The following is a 24823-nucleotide window of genomic DNA, read 5'->3' as shown; positions in this document are numbered from 1 at the left end:
TATTCAATCAAGTTATTTAAACAATACAAATCAGTACTATCACATACATTTAACAAACTGTAGCCACAGGAAAACAGTGTGAATTAAGTACAAAATCAAACTATAAAAAAAAATAAAAATTTAAAAGGATTGAAGGATTGCCTCCGCACGGCTTTCAATATGGCAACAAGGGTGCAACAGTTCGCACAACAACAGTGCAGACAGAGCTAACAATAGTAAGCTTGGAATGGCATTATCAGCTGTAAATATTGGCAATAATTGACAACAAAGCAGGTACATTCCACCACCTCTAAAAGAAGAGCACAAAATTGTTTACAAGATCATAAAGATGCATTTAACTTCAAAAGGAACAACATTTTCTTCCAGGTGAGCGTACCCCGGACCCCTCTAGAAAACCAACACTAACTAGAAAACAAAAACTCAATTAGCCTACTGGATCACACTAACGACTGTACTAAGCTCCCTGCCAATGTGAGGAGGCGTCACCTTAAACAAAACATGGATCTCTCAGAGCAGTCGAGGTTTATTGTGTCACTGATCGCAAGCAGGGGCTAATTGTGTGTGAGGACAGAGTTTTGAGGGAAACAATTCCAAATCTGAACATGGAATCAATAAGCAATGCTCTCAAATTAAAACATGCTTTTGAATAAAGATAGGAAAAAAAAAATCACCATATTTCTTTCCCTGCCTTATGTGCCATGTGGTGTGTCAGATTTACGTTTTGTATACACACAGAAGCATGGTTGTCTCTTGTATGAGTAATTATGTGTGACTTCAGACTCGACCTGTTCCAAAATCTTTCATCGCACACTGAGCAGCTGAACGGTTTCTCTCCTGTGTGGATTCTCATGTGTGAATTTAAAGTTGAACCATCGATAAAAGAGTTCTTACAAACTGAGCAGCTGTAAGGTTTCTCTCCTGTGTGGATTCTAATGTGAGTCTTTAAAGTTGTAGAACTGCTGAAAGATTTCTTACAAACTGAGCAGCTGAAAGGTTTCTCTCCTGTGTGGGTTCTAATGTGCATCTTTAAATGTGAAGAACTGTTAAAAGCTTTCTTACAGACTGAGCAGCTGAAAGGTTTCTCTCCTGTGTGGGTTCTCATGTGTGTCTTTAAATTTGAACGATCATTAAAAGAGTCCTTACAAACTGAGCAGCTGTAAGGTTTCTCTCCTGTGTGGATTATCATGTGTGTCTTTAAATGTGTAGAACTGCTGAAAGATTTCTTACAAACTGAGCAGCTGAAAGGTTTCTCTCCTGTGTGGGTTCTCATGTGCGTCTTTAAATATGAACCATCGTTAAAAGATTTCTTACAAACTGAGCAGCTGAAAGGTTTCTCTCCTGTGTGGATTCTCATGTGTGTCTTTAAATTTGAAGAACTGCTAAAAGCTTTCTTACAAACTGAGCAGCTGAAAGGTTTCTCTCCTGTGTGGGTTCTCATGTGTGTCTTTAAATGTGAAGAACTGTTAAAAGCTTTCTTACAGACTGAGCAGCTGAAAGGTTTCTCTCCTGTGTGGGTTCTCATGTGTATCTGTAAATGTGAATCCTGGTAAAAAGATGTCTTACAGACTGAGCAGCTGAAAGGTCTCTCTCCTGTGTGGATTCTCATGTGTATCTTCAGACTTCCACTTTGGCGAGATGTTTTCCCACACTCAGAGCATCTAAATAGTTTCTTACCAGCACTACATATTGAAACACTGACAAGGACTTCATCAGGTTTCAAAGAGTTTAAACCTGACTGAGGTTCTCTGGTCTCCTTCCAATCATCAGTGTCAGAACAGTCTCCAGTCTTCTCATCAGTATCTGGATGTCTATCTGGATCTGAGTTCCTGTCTGTTTTTTGTCCTCCACAGTCCTCTTCATCAGCTTCTGTTTCCATCTGTTCAGTTTGTCTTTGATGAAGCCGTGAGGACTGAGCTTCCTCTTCATCATCTTCACTCTTCACAGGAGTGAATGAGAACTTGACATGAGCCTCCTCCAGACCTTGAAGCTGCTCTCCCTCCTGACTGGTGCAGAGTTCCTCCTGTTCCTCTTTAATGTGTGGAGGCTCTGGGTCCTCCTGTTCCTCCTTAATGTGTGGAGGCTCTGGGTCCTTCTGTTCCTCTTTAATGTGTGGAGGCTCTGGGTCCTTCTGTTCCTCTTTAATGTGTGGAGGCTCTGGGTCCTTCTGTTCCTCTTTAATGTGTGGAGGCTCTGGGTCCTCCTGTTCTTCTTTAATGTGTGGGGGCTCTGGGTACTCTTGTTCTTTTTTAATGTGTGTGGGCTCTGGGTCCTCCTGTTCCTCTTTAATGTGTGGAGGCTCTGGGTCCTCCTGTTCCTCTTTAATGTGTGGAGGCTCTGGGTCCTCCTGTTCCTCTTTAATGTGTGGAGGCTCTGGGTCCTCCTGTTCCTCTTTAAAGTGTGGAGGCTCTGGGTCCTCCTGTTCCTCTTTAAAGTGTGGGGGCTCTGGGTCCTCCTGGTCCTCCTGGTCCAGACTGGAGCTCCACTCCTGCTGCTCAGGAGGAACCTCTTCTTTAACCACCAACAGCTGCTGGACGTCTGCAGGAAAACAGTAAACACACAGAGACGTTACAAAGAAATATTAGTATTGAGCAAATAGTCTCCTGTACATACATTTTTTCCCCTGCCATCATTCCCTCTTACACTCACTGTGCACAGTTACCAAACAGACATGCCGACACAAATTGTAAAGACACAACTCACCAGTAGCAATGAGGTCATCAATAGTTTACATGGTAAAAAAGTGTGGCACTACCCAACTTAAGTATTCAAAGAACCTGCATCCTGCATAAAGTCCGGGTAAGATTTGATCATGTGGGCAGTTATAGTTGACTAATGTACGCTGCACCCCCTTTCCAGTGTATCAATGGACCCAGATAATATAATATTTTAATCAACTCTTATGTGACCATGAACATATTAACCATTTTAAAATTCAACAAGCTGCAAAATCCACGTGGTGTTATCACAGAGAACAAACTTTACTTCAAGTGTAAATATTTCTGTCATCTAGAAGCTGAGAGAACAGATCAGAAGAAAGAAGAAGAAAAAGATTCATTGAATCAAACGAGTCTCACTCCAAACTACATTGAAACATTATCAGCCGGAGCGTGAACAGAAGAAATAAAGTGAACCAACCTGCTCTGTGTAACCGGAGCTGAGGGTTGAAAACAGCGTCCAGTAGTTTCCGTTGTTGCTCTTTTAAAGGAGAAACTTCCTCCTCGTACTCTGCTATCGTTCTTTCAAACAGACCATCAGCCGCAGTTAGTCGCTGGTTGACTAACGTTAAACATCTCAGCATTTGGACTTTAGACATTTTCACGAAATCACAGAAACCTTTCCTCCAGACAAACTCCGTTAAAAACGGTTTGCTCACTCTGAGCTGCGGTGTGTTGCTAGGTTATGTTCGGGTCCGTCTACTTCCTGGTAGCATGCTAACTTCATTAGCTCCGTAGGACACCAGGAGACAATCCACCAGCGACACAAACTTTCTCTCCACACAAACTCCGTCAAAAACACCGTTTACTAGTGATGGTTCCTCACGTGTCGAGGCTTCGAAGCGTGCGTCGCGTAATCAGGAAGATTTTTGTGAAGCAGGTATCGAGGGTCGTGTTGATGACGTATGTGGTGACGTTCGAAGCCTCGCAAGCCGGCCGTACCACGTGACTGATTCAGAAAGTGGTTCGCGGGTTTGGTGAAATATATAATATATATTTTGTAGCGACCCTTGGTAAGGAAAGCTACGAGACATTACCGTACTTGTTGTCTTTTATTTGAGGGCAGTACACAGGCTACTGTGGGCCGTAGTCTACGCCAAAACAACAGTCAACACCGTTAAACGTAATAACATGCTTAACAATCTGCTCCCGCTCATATAGTCTGCTTCTCCACTGGCTAGCAGCACAAAGAACAACATCCACCCACACTCTCTCTGCCAATCCCAGGTACGCTCATGTGTGCCACCCACCCCCATAGGTAGCTAGGATGATTGACAGGTTTTACAGCTTCACAGGGCATGAGACTTTCACTGACCTCCGTAAATCCAATAACCAATCTTATCTAGAACTTCTTCTTGTAAACACAATAACGCTTATAACACAACAGGTTAACATTACATGTCACTCAGTCCGTTGCAATATAATAATATATAAATATAAGGGTTAGGGTTAGTTAATATATAAATATTTAATATATATATAATAATATATAAATGTATAATATATGTATATATAATATATATATATATAATACAAGGGTTATCTATCTATCTCTATCTATCGCTATTAGATAGATAGATAACAGTAGTGCAAAGATCTACTTCTCTCCTGATTTATTACCTCAGTAAACATTGTAAACATTAGTTTATGGTCTTAATCTCTAGTTTCAAGTCTTCTTCAATACAGCATGATGTTCATTTATTAAATTATGGTCCATTTAGAGTCAAACAGACCATAAAGCAGGGTATGCTTTAGGCTGCCTTGTGATTGACAGGTTGCTACCCCGGTGCTGTCTGGTCTGGTCTAACCCTTTCACAGTGTTTTACTTTATGAAAGTTAACATTTTGGAAGCCTACAAATGTCTTATTCAGAGTGCGGCTGTACTTAGCTCCACCCTGTCATGTCACTTCTGGTTGCAAAGAAAAAGGAGATTTACTTTAGTAAATGTGGTTAGTTACTTTCCATCAGTAGATAACCGCATGTTACACTAAGTTAAAGGTACCCTGTGGAGTTTTTGACCACCGGTAGCGCTATAGAATCATTTGTTTTATGAGTTTGTTCTTGTGCAAATGCAAACAAAACAACATGCAAACATTCAAGCTGGCTTTTCGACACGTGGCCAAGGTAATACTCAAACGAGTGTAGCAATAAAATAAAGCAAACGTTGATGCAAGCATGTTTTTATTGTGATGAAAGTGGGTGAGTATCAATGTATGTTCACATTGTCTCCTCCAGATTCTCCGAGGGTTCCCTTAGTGTCAATGAGTCCTTCTGGTGACATCATGAAGAACAGTTCAGTGACTCTGACCTGTAGCAGTGATGCTAACCCAGCAGCTAACTACACCTGGTACAAGGAGGATGAAGACTCACCAAAGGCATCAGGACAGATCTTCATCATCACTGACTTCAGAGCTGAACACAGTGGGAATTATTCCTGTGAAGCCCAGAACAGAAGAGGACGTAGTAACTAAACTTTACATCTGACTGTTTTAGCTAACCCCAACCTTTATATTTATATATATATATATATATAAACTAACACTAACCCATATATTTTTATATATATATATATATATATATATATATATATATATATATAATATATAATACATATATATATATATATATATTATATATATTTATATATTACTAACACTAACCCATATATGTATATATCATTATATGTATTATATATTTATATATTAACTAACACGAATCCTTTTATTTATATATTATTATTCGAACGTCAACACAGCGTTGATGTTGGTCTTCCAGTTCAGTCTGTTGTCGATGGAGACACCCAGGAACTCGTCCTCCTCCACCATGTCCACATCCTGTCCCAGAACTCTCAGCGGTTGTGGAGCCGTCGTCTTCCTCCTGAAGTCAACCACCATCTCTCTTGGCCACGTTCAGAAGCAGGTGATTTCTACCGGCCCACTCCACAAAGTCATCCACTACTGCGATAATAACGCGTTAACTTGCCCAGCTCTAAAAGTGTAATAAAATTAAAACAAAATAAAGAAATATTTTTTTTATTTAAAAAAATCCATTTTTTAATTTGTCCCTTACGTGATTCAGCTAAATATTTTGCAAAAATAATTAATGTTTGGTAAATTGTAAAAAAAAAAATAATAATAAATAATCAGTTCCATGCCCCTCCCGCACTTTGGTTACAACCGCGCGCGCACACCGGATGCAGATACGTGTGACGTATCAGCAGCTTGTGACTTGCGAAATGGAGAATAGGAGCTGTGTGAAGGAAAGGAGCCTCTTCATTTGAGGGTTGTTGTGGTTAAATAAAAGAGAAACATCGACACGCAACAACCACATCGACAACGGCCGATGAACACCAACACATTGGCCGATAAACACCTCTTGAAAGTAAGTAGTTAGCATTTAGCTTAGCTGAGTTTCCTGGAGTCACATAGAAGTGTGATCATTCAGGCCAAACTACTAAAGTTAACGTAAACAAAGTCGTCAGCTGTTATTAAAGGTCATACAAATGTGAATTAGTGGGGATTTAATATTTTAATATGTAATATTCAATTTTGTATTACTTTGACTGTCTTTACCCCGTCAACATTCTTTACAGATATAAAGGACATAAAGCACTATAAATTATCAAACATCATAGCTTTAAATACTTTGTTTTGATGGGAAATAAATTAAGTAACAGCGACGTAGTGGAGGAAGTTAGTCTGTTACTGATTATCACCTTTGTCTGAGATCCATAAGAGTCGATTATCTGAGCATTAAAATATAGTTGTTTTGACATTTGATTAATCGTTTACGTTTATATCCTCTAGGTCTGTGTTTAGTGTGAAGATTTGCTTTGTTTCTATCATTTTTGTTCATGTATTTTTTATGTTTGTAGTCAGTTTTAAGACATTTTATTCTTTATACACTAAAGATAATTTATAATTCATAATTCCACCCACCTGCCATACATCACATATACTATATTGATTACATTTTATGAAGCTCATTCATGCTTATTGGTTCCACAGTTTCATTTCTATGAAGCATACTGATATACATTCCTCTTAATTTAATAACTTCTATAATAGTCTATTCTATATCTCTTTTTGTTAGTTGCTTTCTGTACACGTTGTACTGCGAATTATTTGATTTTAAACAACTAATTGATTGTTTAAAAGCAGTCAGCTGATCACTTGATGATGAAAATAATGGTTCCAGAGGTAACGCTGCTCTAAAAAGCTCTTCAGATTCTGAACGCTCACCCTCTGAATACTGAAGAGGAAAGCTTGCTCCAGTGACTCAGTGGATTTTCGCTGACCAGCTTCTCTTTTTGGAGGATGAGTCATCAGCTCATGACAGAACTACAGAAGACACAGTTTGATCCTTTCTCATTGATTTCTCCTCTCTTTGCAGTGCAGCACTCGGAAGGATGATCAGCAATCAAGAAGAAGATGTATGTAATCTCCCATTCCTTTATTTTTATATATATATATATATATATATATATATATATATATATATATATATATATACACACACATGCATAATACTAAAATATTAATATCTAACGTGAGTTCTCTTTTTGGTGAATCTTTAACTTAAACTTCCGCTTAACAAAGAACAAAGAACAAAACCTCCATTGATGTGTTTTAAAACATTTGAGGAACTCTTTGAAGAGGTGGCACATGCCTTCTCTACACTGTAATCTACCATCTTTGGTTTAACCACGATGCTGCAAAACACACACACACACACACACACACACAGAGCACAGTTGTGTTTTAAACTTGTGACTCTGTTTCTGTCCATCAGGAGTTTGTGGCGGTGCGGGTTCAAGATCCCCGCATGCAGAACGAAGGCTCGTGGAATTCATACGTGGATTATAAAATATTCCTCCATGTGAGTATTAATACTTTACATTACATTAATCAATACATTAATACTACAACATATCTGGTCACTTTCAGTTTGAGCTACTTGGGAGCTGAAACAAATTGTCTATTTAATCGTAAAAGTCGAAGCAGAGATGTTCAACATTTTGTGGTTTCAGCTTCTCCCGATGTGAAGATTTTCTTCTTTTTCGGGTTTTATTTAATTTTTACAGCATTTCTTGCCACACACATGAACCAGCCTCACCTGAGAACGAGACAATGGGATGTTACTGAGAAAGGATTCCTGAACCTAACCCCGATCTGTAGAAACCGCTGAGTTTGCAGCAGTGTGGATTCCTCACATTTAGTTTGGACAGGAGTCGATGTTGTGTTAAAGAACGCTGTGTCAGCAGCGAAGCGCCGAGTCTAGACGGATGTTGTGAGGGTGTTGACTCATGAAATTGGCTAAAATCACGTGACGTCACATGATCTTTTATCATTGTGGTTGTCATCATTAAGCTTTTGTTTTTCACGGGTGAATGTTTGAATCATAAATCAAGTATCAAACAAGTAGCTTTTGAATATTTCAGCTCCACAAAAACCTTTTTAGAAAAACACTTCAGTGCTTTTGTAACTTATCTCTGTACAGAAACTATAAACCTGCACAACAGTTAACTATTTCACCTGTTGTCAGATATTTGTAAAAATACACCTTAACTTGGCTCAATGTTTACTCAGTCTTAACAATATGTAAGTCTGCATCCAGCAATGACTCATTATCTGTAATCCTGCAGATTATTTCCATAATATTTTATCTATAACATGTCAGAGAATAGTGAGACATGTCTGTTATTTTTACCCACAGCCCAAAAGCACATCTTCTTGTTCTACCAATTCTCTAAAACCCAAAGAAAAGCATCAGACACTCACATTTAAAAGCTGGAACTAGACAATGTCTTTAGTTATTTTCTGTTTGAGAATGAAGTGAATTGATTGAAACAGGGGAGTCACGTTAAATAAGTGACTGTATCACACGTCACTGGAACAAATCTGACATGTGACAATGTTTTAGTTCTGCTATAAACTCAGCAGCAGTTGAGTCATTTCAGTTACAGCATCACGTTGGAAGGATTGATTGTAAATAAATTGTAATATGTTAAATTATTAAAGGAAAAGGCTGGTGTTATTGTGTATTTACTCTTCTTGTCAACAAATCCCATTAAAAGACCAAAATGTAACACCAAGACTACTGGAGATGTAAATCATTTAAAACTAATATTCAGTTTAGTTAAAACAAACAGTAGGAAGTAGTGCATTTATTGGGGACTATTTTCAGCGGCGGATTGATCCACATTAGGTTCTTTAGTGAGTATTTGTGGCAGCAGGACAGTGTGTGCTTGAGTCAGAATAAACTACAGTGTGTGTTCATGGTATATAAGTATATATATTCTTTACTTTACAGACCAACAGCAAAGCCTTCACAGCCAAGACGTCCTGTGTGCGTCGGCGCTACAGTGAGTTCGCCTGGCTCAAGAAGAAGCTGCAGAAGAACGCTGGTTTGGTGTAAGTTGTTGTGAAGAGTGAGAGCAGCTCTTTTACTATTCTTTGAATGTTTTGTCTTATGGCGCTGTGGTAAAAGAGAAACATGTCTGCATGTCACCAGTCATTTCTAAAGTTCACCATCATTTATTGAATCAAATATCTACAAACCTGTTTTCATCCTTGTAGGCCAGTCCCAGAACTTCCGGGAAAGTCCTTCTTCTTCTTCAGCAACGAGGACTTCCTGGAGAAGAGAAGGAAAGGACTTCAGGCCTTCTTGGACCAGTACGTTCTTGTTGATCTGCTGTAATAAAAGTAAATTTTTACAAAGAAAGCCACCTTGATAACGAGCACCTTTTGTCCCGGCAGTGTGGTGAACATGACGGTGTGTCTGTCAGACAGCCAGCTCCACCTATTCCTGCAGACCCAGCTGCCGGTCGGTCACATCCAGGACTGCGTGCAGGGTCACACGCCCTACTCCGTGACGGACGCCATCCTCACGTACGCCTCGTCCAATCGGGGCTACGCTCAGGCCCAGGAGGAAGACTCCATCAAGGAGCCGAGTCTGACCGTTTCTTATGAGTCCATGGAGAGGTAAGAGGGATTCAAACTGTCGACCGAATGGTGTGGAAATAACCCGTTTCCTTCTGTTTATTGAAGGATATTCAGGCTGTATCTGCTATTGCAAAGATAAAAAATGTGCTGCATAGTCAGATGTTGATTCTCAAGTGTTCAGCACTGCCAACAACCCTTTTACACCTTCAGTAGATTGAATCTTGATGTAGAAAGTATTGCTTTATGTAGATTAGATGTATGTAATGTAAGTTTTAAACCCCCACATGGGTGTTTTTTTGTATGTATTGAATTTAAGAAATAGTAAGATGCATATCTGTAAAACCACAACTTGTTTTTTTTTTTTTTTGGACTTCTGTGTTTGTGTAGATTAAATAAACAAGCTTTAGAGGTGCTGGTAGGCAGATTTTGTTGCTGTTAGTCAGAGCCAGCCAGCCAGCTGTTTCCCCCTGTTTCCAGTCTATATAAACAAGTTCCTGTTCTGTTGAAAAAGTGAGTTAAAGTAAATGTTTTTTTCTCTTCCTCACTCCGCAGCCCAGCTCCTCATCAACCTAAAGAGATCTTCAGCCCGGAGCTTTTGTCCTGCGATGACTCTAATCCTCCTGAAGACATACTGGAGATCTGTGATGAAGACACAGTTGAGCTTCAGCACGAGGAGAGATCCTCAGTCAGGGTCGTCCAGAAGAGCGACCACCTGGAGGCCATCGTTGAGGACTGTGGCCCGACAGAGGCCACCTTTTTCCTGGGTGACGGCCGGGTTGCTCCCGAGAGTCTCGGCCTTCCAGAACAGATCCAGCAGAAGAGCTGTCAGGTGCAGATACAGACTCCTGTGGAGGTGCACTCCACCATGGGGGCTGGCTTTGAGAGAAACGGGGTGGACGGCCTGTTAAAGGAGTGTTCGGTAAGAGAGGAGAGCGTTACGACATCAGATACAGCAGAAAAGACTGGTCCTCATCCAGAGGAGGAGAAGGCTGATCAATGGGAAAGTTCTGGAGAAGCAAAGAAGGAAAATGTCGAATCTGAGCCAGAAAAATGTGCGAACTCTGCGGCAATTTTAGATTTTAAGGACGGTGGCTTTGAGGAACAGGCAACAGAAAGCGACGCCGGATCTCAGGAGGAAGTTCTGGAAGCCGTTTGCTCTGAGCGGCAGGTTTTAGAAACTCACGTCATCTCTGAAGTTAAAGGTCTCGGCCACGTCGACGACACGGAGGTTCACGAGGAAGACGCCAGCTCTCCGGAAGAGTTTAAGAACACGGACGGACAGAAAGAGCCAGACGACAAAAAAGAAGAGGAATCCGAGAGCAAAGCGGAGACGCCGCTTCAGTCGGGAATCCACGAAGAGACTCGCGATGTGCTCAGTGTCCCGGAGGAGGAAGGCAGCGGCGACGACCTCGTTCAACAAGTGGATGTGGTTCGGATCACAGGCGACAGCGACGAGGACGGACGCTCGTCTTCCAACGACAGCATCGTCCAGGTCAGCGATGAAGAAAGCCTTTGTGACGATGCCGAGGACTCGATCCAGGCCGCTAACGGCTACACTGAGATGCCTCCTGAGGAGGTCCATCACTGGTCTCCAGTAGAGGCCTCCAGCAGAGACATTTTGGAGCTACACTCGAACGGACACTCAGTGGAAAAAGAGGACATTTCTGCCCACGAGGACGAGGACCTGCAACACATAACCGACATCAGTGACTCCAGTAAATCTCTGGATTTGAATTTGACTGTAACTGGAGATTTAACCGAAAATAGTGACTTCAGCATCATAGAGAGCAGCAGCATTAGTTAGACACAGCACAGCACAGGATTGTGGGAGTTGTCGTCTCCCAAAGATGCATTCGATCACACACACATAAACAAGGAAGTACATTAAAAAAATTTGCTCATTTTGTACCATCGTTGAAATGCAGATGATCCGGTCGGTCGAGCTTCTTTTGTTTTAAGATATTGTATATTTAATTTTAAAATGCTCATCTCCATTAACACTCAGGTAAAGTGAATACTCTCTCCTCTGTGGTGGATGATTGGGACCAGCAGAGGGCGCTCTAGTTCACAAAAGCAGCTTCGGGTTTTATTTTGTTGTTTTTAATCCATAAAGGTTTTATTGTTGTGTGAACATACAATGTGATTTCATTTTAGTTTAATGTTGTAGGGAACTTTGTGACAGGAATACACACTTGAATTAAAGGAGAGATGCACATTTCTTTCTTTTAAAGTCTACATTAACGCTCTGTTTGATTTAGTATCTATTTCTATCTGTTTCCTTGCAGAGTTGCAGAGGAGAGACAGTTAGAAAAAGAAAAAAAACAAACTTCATCCAGTTAATTGGTCTAACTCGGACTTCTGAAGCTTCACAGTAACTGTAGGTAAACTTTAAGGATGGTTTGGACGAGAGAAACAATCACTTCGACCAAAAACAGTCTGAATCCGTCTGTACGGTCATGCACATCCTCCTCTCGTTTAATGTGAAGCTCATTCAAATCACTGTTTTAAGTTGACCACTGTGTCCTATGGAGTCCTGATGATGCATTTAAAAAGTGTCTGGTCTTGAAAAATATAGACCACAATCCTAATTAAATTAAAATTAATTATGACCGGAGTAATAATCTGAACCCTGTGCAATAGACACCGACACCTTTCTCAGTCTCGTGATCTTGATGATAATAAATGTGCATTCTTGTAATATTCTGCTCTTTTACTGGACCGTGGTTTAAATACACTGACTCTGTCATTGGAGGTTTACATTTTTAGTTCACTTTAGGGGCTGTAATACTGCCTCTAGTCAAACTAACAACTGGTTTCAGGGTATAGTTGTTTTGAAGTGTGTTTTTTGTATGAAGTACTTATTCATAAGTCGGTGTACTATCTACAGTAGCTTGAGTTTGCAGAAACCAGCTAACAGTTTAAGGGGGCGTTATATGTGGAATATTTTCACTTTTTTTACTTTGCCGTAAAACAGCTCTTTGTTGGAGAATTAAAGTTCTCTATGTTCTCTTCAGAGCCACAACACTCGACATTTACAAAACATGCGAGTTGCTGATCTACCGCTGCATCTGTTAGTTTGTGTTTTTATGTGACTAAATCAGAAACAACCCTTTAAAACAATAGTACGTCATAAAAAACGCACTTCAAAAATCCAAACTATCTCTTCAAGGTGATCTTTTTATGAAAACAGCCTTAATTCCAGTTAGTTTGATCTCAACATTGTTTTCACACTACTGTTGTTGCTGCTGCTGCTTGTGATTCAAATAAATGTTGCTTTTATTAAAGGGACCCAGTTTAATTGGTGTTTTGTCCTGTTGCACACAGAAACGAGCCTCATCCCGTGTCATCTATAGGTGGATAATAGAATACTGGGTATTACATCTTCCTGCACTGTAAATGAGTACAGCTGTTTGTTTTATAACATGGATCTACACGGGCAACGATAACCTGAGTGTCCATGTAAATTACATTTTATTTCAAATAAAGAGTTGTTCTTCTCTACTGCGTTACATGTGATTTATTTCAGTGTTTTCATTGAACTGATTTTATTATATTCTCTCATCAAACACAGTTCATGGTTTTAAGAGAAGACACTAGAGCAATCCTGCCGCCTAGTGGCTGAAGATGAAACAGTTTAATGACCCCACAGAAATCACACACAAGCAGTAAAGGCTGTTGACATTTTTGGATATTTCAGTGAAAAAACCCACTTACAATGTAGTTAAAATATTCAGCATAATATACATCTGTTTAAAAAAAAAAGAAGTATTTCAGTGATGAAATGACAAAAAAGTGACAAACAATCTCCATATTTCTCATTTTAACCAGTGAATTGATAAATGTATCAATCCATAATAATGAATCAGTTTGCACTAGAGCTGCAGCTAACATTACGTTATTTCCATGATTGATTATTCTGTTATTTTTCTGATTAATCAGTTAATATTTTAGTCTATGAAACGTTTTTACATTTTTTTTTACCAGAAGCCCAATGACGTCTTAAAATTACTTTTTTGTCAAACCATCAGTCAAAAACCCAAATATGATGAACTTATAATAATATAAAATAGAACAGAAGACAGTCCTCACATTTGAGAGGCTTTTCTTGATATTATGACAAACAATTATCAAAAATGTACCTTATTTTCTGTCGGTTGACTAACTGATTAATCTGCTTTAGCTGTGGTTTGTACATTAATATAAAAAGATAAGCGCTTCACACGTGGTTAATAGTGGACAGAAATAAGCACCACTGATTTACATGATACAACTTACAGTCTTATGAGGGAGAATCATTTTCAAATTACAAAAGATTATCTGTGAAAATTCATGGCCGGACGCCTCGGCAGCAGCACTGTGAAATAAAAACACACCATCAGAGAAACACGCATTAATAATTCAGTGTTCATTCTAAGCTGCGGCCATCTAACAGTATTAGGGAATCATTTTCTTAAATAGGACAACCGACGCTGTAATCATGCTTTTGTTGCACATATTTATTGTCACCCGTTGCCCCGCTTTAGATTGCTCTACGCAGTACTTTTTCCAGCCAGCAGATGCCATAAATGGCAGGTCAACGACTGAATATAGCTCAATGGCAGTCTGGATGAGTACCAGGGGGACCGTTTCTGTGTATTAGGCCACAGTAATGGTCCATAATGCTGATGATAAGAGAGTGCCTCAGTACCTGTTGGAGCTCACAGGATGTAGGCCGGGTGCATGAAGTCCTTGGGGACGATGCCCACGGTGCCGTTCAGCTCGCCGACCCACCAGCCGTGAATGTTGTACTCCTGGAACCCAAAATGAAGAAATAAAACAACGGCAAGTCTCCGAGGGGACAGGTAAACCGAGCAGGATGGAGCGCCGATCTCACATTTTTATTTGATCCGAGCGCCCCGTTTGTCTCGTGTTATTAACATTAGAGCGACCATTCGAATGATTTGAACTGCAATTACATGTGGCGCTGATCCCCCACAGTGGCTGCTAAAATAATACGGTTAAAAACTGTATAAACTCAACTTTAACAAAGGAAATCCAGGAGGGACCAGATCCCACCACCAAACAGCCACGTACAGTATTCTAAGAGACACCGGGGTGCTTTTACCTCCAGGGTTTTCATTCTAAGATGGGAGAAGAAGGTAAACAAGACTATTGAGACAATGTCTAAAATAAAACAGTTGTTTCTTTTACTGCTCAAGAGCCATGACAAGAGCCTGTGTGGTCAGACTAATTATAACAAGACTTCATTTCTGCACTGTGATTAAAAAGGAAACGGGAAACTAAGATTAAATGCTCTGTTACTTAAAAAAGAAAAAAAAATCCCTAAATGAAGTTATTCAAATTTTGTTTCTCACTTTTATCTAAAGTAGAAAACATTTAGGGCATAAAATAAAATAAGCAGCTTCAGCAAATCATTTCACTTTTCTCTGTAACTCCTGGTGGGCATTTGCAATAATTTTGGACATTTTCTAGACTAAATGTTAGGGGCATAAAAAAACAACAATAAAGCATTATGCACCAATTTGAATAGTCACAATAAATTAAATTAGGAACCACGAATGCTCTGATGAAGCTCCTGATAAACTGAAAGCTAAAAATAAAGCGTTCTTTGTATGGATTTAAGAGTTCTACCAATCAATTAAATGAGGAAATAAAATAAAATAATATATTTTCATTTAAAAACCCAACACTTCCATTTCTGTTTATGTGGAAATACAAGAAAGAAAATACAATAAAAGTCCTGGTTTTAACTGACTGAATAAAAACTAATTTGTGAGTTAAATAGCAGGAAAGTCCTCCAAGAAGATGTTTAAAATGTAATTTGAACATTTCTATTTTAAAATGTAACCTTGTATATAAATATCACTCTTTTAAATGAGATGCTTAACGTTTCATTATTGTTGGCTGAATCTTTTTTTTGAATTTACATTCGTCATATACATTTTGGAGGTATCGAAATGTATTGAATTAAATTGTGGGTGAGATTTTATGTTGCATGTAATCATCAGTGAAGGAATCACAATCAAGTCCATGTCACATAAAATTAAAACACTCCTAATACACAATTATTTGGTTATTATGTTAAATAATCAAGACATTAATTGAATTCTACAATTACGGCTCATAAAGAATCCAAAACCTGCAGATATTTTACGTAAAACTGAGATAACAAAATCTTCCGTTCATTCTCGTTCAAAGTGCTTAAAGCGTTTTGGGAACTGGAATCGCATCAACAACAACGTGATCATCCGATCGCAGCAGTTGGGCTCTAACCAGATCTGTTCTGGATCAATATTTGGCCAGAGACCAGAGGGGCGCTGAGGCCCAGCAGTGGGAGCACAGGAGGCACCAGCTGGATGGAGCGAGGAGCCTGAACTCATCTTTCTCCTCTGTTCTCCAGCAGATTGGGAATGGCTGCGTGAACAGTTTGTCTCGGCCCTGAGGAGGAGATGAACCGCTTGGCTATCACACGCACACACACACACACACACACACACACACACACACACATGCTACATGCTAAGTGTGTGTGCGATCAGCAACACTTACGTTTACATTCTACATGTCTTGAGATTGAAATCAGATTTCACTTCTAGCTTTAACAGGTATTTTAGATGTGAAAACACGCACATTCTGTGACATGATGGACATTGTTTTGTCAAAGGTTGAGCCTCCCTCCATCCAGAGGAATGAGGCCTGCAGCTAATGAGAAGTGTTTGGACAGCGGCGATGAATGGATCGCTCAAGGAAAGTGATAAAACCGCGAGACTCAAGTGTTCTTACAGCACAAACAGGTACCCACAACGAGCAGATTGTCCATCCAGGCCTCATCGTTTTAACCCACGAAACCTGGCTGACAGCTCACGGTGGGACGCTCCAGTGTGCTTGGCTCTGACTGACTATTCAGTGTGTGTTTGAGCTCATAAAGCAGGAGAAAGTTAAGTCCGAAATGGTCTTTTTTATGCTCCCCATAAGACCGTAGAGGGGGGAAAAGCCCGGTTGCGGAAAGCTGGCTCTGGTTCCCATTCGTGATAACGTGAACAGAGGAGGAGGAAAGGGGGGGGGGGGGGGGGGGGGGACAGACGGACGGGAGGGGAGGCATCGGAGAGAGAGGGAGCGAAACAGTTTTTCTCTCCCTTGGGGGCGTCGCAGCACTATTCCACCAACCGTAGTGACAGAGAGTTTTATTTATCTCCGCGGCCCATCTGTGCAGTCGGTCTCAAATTCTCCCTGAGAAAGGTCTTTTGGATTATCAGCGCCGCCATTTTAATACAACTGCTACATCACAGAGTGGGTGCCAATGGCGGTGGAAGTCTGTCAGGCGTGCAGAGTCCATCTTCCTCATACTTGAAATGGGTTCATCCAGAGTACACCTGCTGTAATAGGGACATTCCACGAGGCGCGCAGAGTAAATTATCCAAATGACAAAAACTATGCAAACTCCTCAATGTCCTCTTCCTTCTGTTTGTTCTCCTCTCTTAGGTTGATTTGTTTTTTTGTGTGATTTTGCATCATGAGCTGTGAAATGCCAACGTCAGGGGCAGAGAACAGGCTTGTGTGATGAACGCCAAGCGTCCCCGAGAGTTCTGGTTTTTATCTCATTAACAAGATGTAGCACGATACCCAGTGTGTCGTCTGAGAGGTGACACATATCTGCAACCTGGATGCAGATCAGACCCACTCTGTGAGGGTGTGTGTGTGTGTGTGTGTGTGTGTGTGTGTGTGTGTGTGTGTGTGTTGCCAAACAGCGCCGTGTCGTGGCGGCTGCGGCGCGATGACTCGTTGACCTCCCGGTGACTCCTCCACCGAGAGAAAAGGAGGGGTGGAGGAGTGTGGGCGGGGCTGGCGCTGAGAGTGGGTTGCCATGACAACACCTGCAGTGTACCGGCGCGATCGTTTATTTACCACTCAGGGGGGGGGCTGGCTAATGGTGGCATTCTGATGGGCCCATCGCTCACGCTCCCGAAAACCGGAGGACGGATTGACAGCTACCCTCCGAGCCTGAAGCGGGGAGAAGGTGAGTCGAGGGTTGGGGTGGATGCGGCGAAAAAGACAACGGGGGTGTTGTGGCGTGGCGGGGGGGGGGGGGGGACACACGCCATCATCCCCATCGTGAACCGAAAGAAAACACAAGCTTTAAAGAAAATCAGAAAATAGACAAAAGCACCGCTTTTTTGGGGGACAAAATATAAAATATTCGACAGATGTCCTCTTCTTTCCCTCTTTTCCTTCTTCATCCTGTTCTCTCACACACATGCTCCCAAATGACACACACACACACACACACACACACACACACAATCCCAAATGCATACAAACTAGGGGGAGTGCTAATAAGCCTGACACATGAGGCATCTTTCCTCGGCCACCAGCTGACTGAGGCAGGCCTTGGGCGTGATGGAGCGCAGGAAGTCTCTCATTGCCCTGCCGCTGAACCCGCCGCCTGGGTGTTACAATCTCTCCCTCCCTCCTTTCCCCCCATCCTCTCTTTCCATCTCTCCTGTAGCAGCCTTTCCACTTGCATCCTCTCTGTTGTTTTTTTTCCTTTCTTTCTCCTCTACATCAGACTCGTCTGATACACTGCAGCTCTCTGCAGTTCTTCCATCACTGGTCACTGTAACAAAGAAACATGGACACCTCTAACACAGATCTGTAACCCGCTATTAGGTTAGCGAGCTCTCCTGCCCGCTCACACAGGTAACGGCTAACAATTGACCAGATAAGACCTGAAACTGTGGGGGGGAAATGCTTATTTTGGGGCTGTTACAAGGACTCTGTGCCAAAAGTAATCTTGTCGAAATCCATCCAGAAATATGGACGATAATTCTGCACAACCAGAGATCGAAATGGCTACTTAGTGTCCATTTTTTTCCAAGTGGGCTTTTAATTAAATCAGTGAATTGGCTTCAAATTGGAAACATGACAGAGCATAAGAACGTTTGAAAATATCTCAGGGACGATGAGATTTAATAAAAAGAAAACCTACTCGCTCCTTTCTAATGCACGCCTGGGATTACAGATAGCTCCTTAACTTAATAGCAATTTAAAGTGGATTTGTGTATGCCACTGAGTGTCTGTAATGATGGCTGTTTACGCCGCCCCTCATTTATAATAATTAGGCAGAATGGATTGGGGGTGGGTTGCTCGGACGCGGTTCTGGGCTATTGGCTTGGGCTGAATAATGACCTACTGTAGTTGACCGGGAGTTGACCGCTGCCTCCTGCATGACCCCAAACCCCAGACTCACCCCCTGCTACTTTGGGTGGTAAATAGGATGTCTTGCCTGTCTATAGCGTCTTGGTGTCTATGGCCACAATAGCAGCCAGGGGTCTTTAAATGGGTGTGACAGAGAAAAGGAGAAAGGAGAAGGGGGAGACAGGGTTCACACAAAAGAAGAAAAGGATCCACCCTCTTTGTCTCTCTTGCTTGACTTTTCCCATCTGATTGTTTGCCCACTTTTTCTTTTCTTCGGCTGTATTCAGTCGATGTGACCTGTGGGCAGCGGCCCGAAATCGGCTTGTTAAACAGAGAAGAAGCCTGTTATGACCTTGTCACAGGTAGCCCGGACAGAAAACAAGTGGCCATTTAAGCGCAATGAGTTTCAGAATCTCTTTTTTCAATCTTTAACATCATAACTTGTATTTATAAGAGGCTATAAATCACAGCAAGTAAATCTATAAGGCTGTAAATCAGCTTCTGGTGTTTGTAGAAGTTGTTGTATAATAAAAAAAACTATTAGAAATGGCCACAAGGTGTCAGTGGTGTCCACGCTCCTCTCCTCCCTGACAAGCAGCTGCAGCTGAACACTTTGGCCAAATGTGATGTGTGACGTTGGGCTTTCGGGGACGCACGGGATTGGCTGGCTCGTCTCCCTCTCTCTGCGTTTCGGTTGGACAGCGGGTAGGAAAGAGGGGAGAGGTGAGCGGGGGCGATGGAGAGAAAGAGGAAGAGGTGGCAGCAGCGCTTGCCAGAGTTTTAAGGACCCTGGATGGGTTTGTGCCATAAATCTCTTCCCACTCCATCCCCGCCGTTCTCCATGAGTGCCTGTGGGAATACAGGAATGTGACAGCTGACCTGTAGAGCCCATGCCTTTTGATTCTGGACACATAAATTAGAGGGCAAGAATGCAAGACAACCTTATGGTTCAGTGTGGAACATGGCCGACTAAGTACACAGGCACTACGCGTGTCAGGGAGAAGTGAAACAACGGCTTCAAGCCGCCGTGACAAATGAATCCCACGTTCACGTTATAAATCCTACAACAGATATCTTGTTGCATATCATGATGCAGTGAAAATGTGAGCGAAACACCGTAACAATTTAAATCCAGTTAAGAAAAAAATATCAGCGCGTGACGTGGCAGAAAACTGAGCTCGCCAGTGTTTGTCATCACACACTAAAACGTCAGAGTATAAGCTATAATGCGCATTAGAAAAATGCAAGCTCTCAGAAATGAAATGCCAGAGCAAAACTCACAAGATGGATTCAACCGTGTGTTTGTACCTCATGTATCAGCGCGCTGAGCATCGCCGTCGAGCTCTGCGGAAAGCAAGTTAGGCATCGCTGGAAGCGGCGGCGGAGGCACACGACGAGATTAATTCTCTAGAACTAATGGGATTCATATGAGTTGTGAGGTTCCTAATTTATTTACTTTGTCAGGGACACACAGATATGCGCACACACACACAGAGCAACACACAAGGGGGAAAATAACACAAATACAGTAAAAATGCTCCCACTTTACAGTAAGTGAGAGATCAATAATGATGGATGAGGGCCTTTTATACAATCGGCATGTTCTCCTCAGTTCACAGCCATATGACACCGCGCCTGTGGCTATCCCATTCTGCACTTCAGCAGTCAATCACATCCCAGCTTTAAAAATAACAGTTTGTTAGCACCATTGATTTAGCACTTAGAGCGTGTCCTTATTACCTTGTAATTATGGTCAGTGTTGACATAACAGCACAGACAACCAGGCCTCCCACCCTCTAAGAGAATTTATGGGCCCTGGTTTTATTACGGCCATTTCATGTGTCTAGGTCCCCAGTTAAGCGACAGACTTGAGTTCTAGCCAAGGGCCCGTATTTCACTCATCGAGGTCAGGGTTCTCAGGAATCCCCACCCGTAAAAAAAAAAACCCCGAATGTGGACAGGGGCGTGACTGTACACACAGGAGACGCGGGGAAGCCCTCCCCGAGGGCTCATTAAAACAAATAGCCGATTACAGGCTATAATCCAAATAATGCTATTCATGGGGGGAAATGTGACGCTTTTAGGACGACAAAATGGGACGCGGGCGGAGTCATGTCGTCACACCGGACCAAAGAGTCGGAAGCCGTCCGGAGATCACCTCTGAATAATTTACAACCAGACCCTGGCTTTAAATCCATTAGAGGAAAAGCTAGAATACTCTCTCGTAGTCTGTCACTATGTTATGACTTCAGCGTACAGCTCGACAAAACAAGAGTAATCTGTGTCATTAAGATTGTGAGATACTACCACCTAGTCTTGCATACAACCTGGAACTTAGTTGGCTTTTAAGGTCTTCGGAGAAGCAATAATCTGATCCATACAGTGAAAAGTAATACAGGCTGAGGCTGTCTGAGGCGGATCAGCAGCGCAGAGCCAGCTCCCCTTTGTTTCCCCAAGTACGCTGCCTTTGTCATCCTTACGTGAAAAATGGACATGGCTGTTTTGACATTTCCCCCTATCAACCAGCACGCACAGACAGCGAAGGCTGGCATCTCATTAATCTGGCACTGCCAAGAGAGCCTCAATTAAAAGTCCATCTTGTGTGAAGAGCATATTTCACCTGTGCCATATCTGCTCTTACAAACAAAAGAGCTGTATATCCTCCCACGTAAACGAATGCCGTCTGTTTATCTATCTTAAACTTCTTTAATGTACAATAAAAAGTGAGAACATTATTGATTTCTGCACTAAAACTGGAAAACACCACAAATAATTAAAATTCAAGGGCTGCAGCTGCTGATTAAAGATGCAGAAAATCATGAGGTTGAATACATCATTTCTCAATCTCTACTGCATAATTACCAACAAAAAAAAAACAAACGAATACACTGTAAATTCTTCCTCCCTCCACTCTTCAGATAATTTAGCCTAAACACAGAACATGATGATTCAATCTCAAACCGACCAATGGAAACAGTCCAGGGAAACAAGTCCCTGCGCGCAGCAGAGCAAAAGTGCCCAAATTACAAGCCATTGATTTCCAGTAGGGTGGCTTTTCACTGGTAGATACTCTGCATGTAACTACAAGACGGCCATAAAACACGAGGAAATAGATAGAGAGAGGAAAAGAGCTGAAATGCAGGATGGCTTCACCTGCAGTTTATGTCAAACAGAAAGGAAGGGCTTCGCATGGCTGCCTACTCAATTAACCCCTGTGATAGAGGCTCCGTAATGAACAACAGCACCATTACGCAGCGCCCGAATGGCACTTCACCCTAGTGGCCTGGGAAGAGACAATGCCGCTGTTGGTGCTTCGCTGCTGCACCGAGTCACGAGCGCTCACTAACTGAAGACGTTGGGGATATCAGCATGTTGGGAGAGTAAACGAGGGGCAAAGTGATTACTGGCATTGATGTTGTTTAACCCTCAAATAATTACATATTCTACACATCTGCATCACATTTCAAACTACTTTAACTGATCTTGTAATTATGTCTCTGAGTCAAGGGTGCAATCAGGAATGGTTTCCATTAGAGGTGAACGGCGGTCTCCCATTTCAACTGACTGGGAGAAAGTGTGTCCAGAAACCACAGAATTCTGGGAGAACTTTAAAAAAAAGGTTGATTAGAACGGTTGGATTATTTATTTTTTGCTGACCTTGCTGATGATGTAGATGAGATCTCCTCGCTGGAAGGGCAGCTCGTCCGGCTCGTCGGGCTGGCAATCCCATAAACCCTGGTAGAAATTAGCGTAATCTGATGACCGAGCTGAAATGGGAAATGCAGACCGCAGATTTAAGTAAAAGAGCGAGAAGAGGTTCTTTTCCCACAGCGAACTATTAAGCTGGAGATTTCCCTCATTATTAGTAGACTGTAATGAGGTTCTGACCTGGTTTGTTGTTCTTTTCACTGCTCTCATCTGTCGGATCTGAAAAATCCTCCTCTAAAAAAAAAAAAAAAGCACAGCAAACACAACAAAATGAGGTTTGTGACCGAACATTATAAATAGATATTAAGTCCTAAACATTTTAATTTCATTATCTAACGGGAAAATCTAAAATAATGACGAGAAACATAACCTGCTGCTGAAGTAAAACAGAGGGTTTCTTTTTGTTTCACACATTAAGGACTAATGTGGGGTAAAAAAAAAAGCATGATGATAAAAAACAAAACTATAAATAAATAAATAAAACGGATCATCAGCCAGTGCCTAATGTGTTTCCACAAGATAAAAGACGTCTGTTTTTCCTTTAACCAGACTGAACTCCTCGGTGAGGATCAATTTGTTCACATTCATCAGAGACGCAGGCAGGAAAAGTTGAAGAAAAAGACGTCGCAGAGGCAGACGTGCCATTGACTGCGGGGCGTGGCCCTCGGTGGTCTGAGAGGTGACACGGTGATACGCCCTCTGTCTCACACATCCATCCTTAACAGCAGCCGGCTGACAGCCACGCCACAACCCAGCAACACTATCCACCTTCCAGCACAACCTGCGCCTCCGCTTCCAGGAAGACCAGGACGGACGACACACACACACACACACACACACACATACACACACGCACACGCACACGCATACTGTATATCCACATGCATATTTGTGGTTATGTGTACAGTTTGGATGCAGGAAGTTTTTTATGTGTAAAGGTTAAGAGTGATCTTTTTCTGCTGCTTTTCTTTCAGGTTGTTGCACATTTCATGAATAAAACAAATATAAAAATGCAAAAGATATCATTATAAATCTCAACGTTATGGCTTACCTAATAAAATATTAAAATGTCGTGCATTGTTACGACACCAGAAAGAGGGAAAAAAAGGGTGATTTTAATTCTGCTTGCAAAGGGTCCAAACATTTGTTCAGCACTCCTTAACTGCAGCACATGAGAGCATCCTTCAGTGGAGAGGCCGCCGCTACGGGCCAACGGTTTCTATATCAATGTGATTTAATTTTCCAGTCAATAAAATCAGTCATCAGCATCAGAGCCGATACCACCGTCGCTCTGCATTCTGCCTGCAACTGAGCCATGTTTGGAGTTTTGCTCCGAACAAAACAGAGGGAGCTCATCACAGGGAGAATGATGCTTCACTCATACTCCACATTTAAAATGTATCTGATGTGCAATTTTTCAAATTCTTGATATTTTCCAGACATTTATTGTTTTTAGGGAAACTTTGTATCTTTGCAATGTGAGTTGTATGTGAAAATGAATGATGCTTGGCTTCACGGAAGGAAACCGAACACGGTTCATTTGCAACGATACAAAGCTGGTTTAAAATCTGCAAAAATGATCCTTTAACAACTTTAGGAATCCAAAGAAAACTCAAACAACTTTTGCAACGTTTATATGAGCAATGAATAAAGTAAAGTCTGACAAACGATCCAGGAATATTTCTATTTGTTAAGAAAGGAAGATTCTTCAAATACAAACGTCTTTTTTGTCACATTAACCATAAAATCGAATAATGTAACAGTGTCGAATCACTGTGTAAGAGCTGCAAGTGAGCAAAGAGAGGTGCAGGGTGATTGATAAGTGAAGGGGTGAGAAAGTGAACGAAAGAGCCCGTCATTCGATATGCCATCTGTGGTCAGAGTCTGTACCTCTTCCCAGATGGCTGTGAACGCCGGCGTGACAGTCTGAAGACTGATTCCCCTCTCGCCAGTGATTTTGGCAAAGGTAATGTACTCAGTGAGTGAAACAGAATCTTGATGTATCTTATTTAATAGAAAGAGTGATGGACGACGGCCCTGAGAAGATCAGATCACCCCTTTTGTCCTTCTCTGGATCTAGTAGCCACCCTGACACATGGGGCTGGGGCTGGGGCTGGGGCTGCCCCCCCCCCCCCCTCCTCAGTAGAGACTCACACACACTGACTCGCAACATTCTCAATCAAACTCTAATTTCTATTCAAGATGTGACATTAAGAGCTCCAGAACTATTTTAAGCCCGGGCGAGATGCCGTTTTTTGCTTC

At 41.8% G+C, this 24823-nt stretch overlaps 3 protein-coding genes across 4 annotated transcripts in view; 1 reads left to right on the top strand and 2 right to left on the bottom strand.

Annotated features, from left to right (window-relative positions):
* LOC137891935 (oocyte zinc finger protein XlCOF22-like) lies at positions 1-3601 on the bottom strand. Its single transcript, XM_068736798.1, has 2 exons — positions 3136-3601; positions 1-2535 (listed from the first exon to the last, which is right to left on the bottom strand). The coding sequence occupies exons 1-2, from the start codon at positions 3311-3313 to the stop codon at positions 668-670; spliced, it is 2046 nt and encodes a 681-aa protein (XP_068592899.1). The 5' UTR covers positions 3314-3601; the 3' UTR covers positions 1-667.
* A 2339-nt stretch (positions 3602-5940) lies between these two features.
* On the top strand, positions 5941-13155 carry snx11 (sorting nexin 11). 2 transcript variants are annotated; one of them, XM_068736810.1, is made up of 7 exons: positions 5941-6095; positions 7112-7146; positions 7506-7592; positions 9027-9127; positions 9293-9388; positions 9473-9697; positions 10211-13155. In XM_068736810.1, the coding sequence occupies exons 2-7, from the start codon at positions 7123-7125 to the stop codon at positions 11460-11462; spliced, it is 1785 nt and encodes a 594-aa protein (XP_068592911.1). In that variant the 5' UTR covers positions 5941-6095; positions 7112-7122; the 3' UTR covers positions 11463-13155. The 2 variants fall into 2 exon arrangements, with proteins under 2 accessions (XP_068592911.1, XP_068592910.1); XM_068736809.1 differs by having other exon boundaries at positions 7107-7146.
* Positions 13156-13263: 108 nt separating this feature from the next.
* Positions 13264-24823, bottom strand: part of skap1 (src kinase associated phosphoprotein 1) — a 32141-nt gene continuing 20581 nt past the window's right edge. Inside the window, exons 10-13 of the mRNA XM_068736811.1 lie at positions 22742-22795; positions 22511-22620; positions 14346-14448; positions 13264-14012 (exon numbers count right to left, since the gene is read on the bottom strand). Coding sequence (XP_068592912.1) covers positions 14356-14448; positions 22511-22620; positions 22742-22795 — 257 coding nt within the window. The 3' untranslated portion in view covers positions 13264-14012; positions 14346-14355. The remainder of the gene's footprint in view (positions 14013-14345; positions 14449-22510; positions 22621-22741; positions 22796-24823) is intronic.

The sequence above is a fragment of the Cebidichthys violaceus genome, unplaced genomic scaffold, assembly GCF_023349555.1.
Source record: "Cebidichthys violaceus isolate CVI_PGR_0920_01 unplaced genomic scaffold, fCebVio1.0.p SCAF_72, whole genome shotgun sequence".
Taxonomy (NCBI): domain Eukaryota; kingdom Metazoa; phylum Chordata; class Actinopteri; order Perciformes; family Stichaeidae; genus Cebidichthys; species Cebidichthys violaceus.
This window is presented reverse-complemented; position numbering and strand designations above follow the sequence as displayed.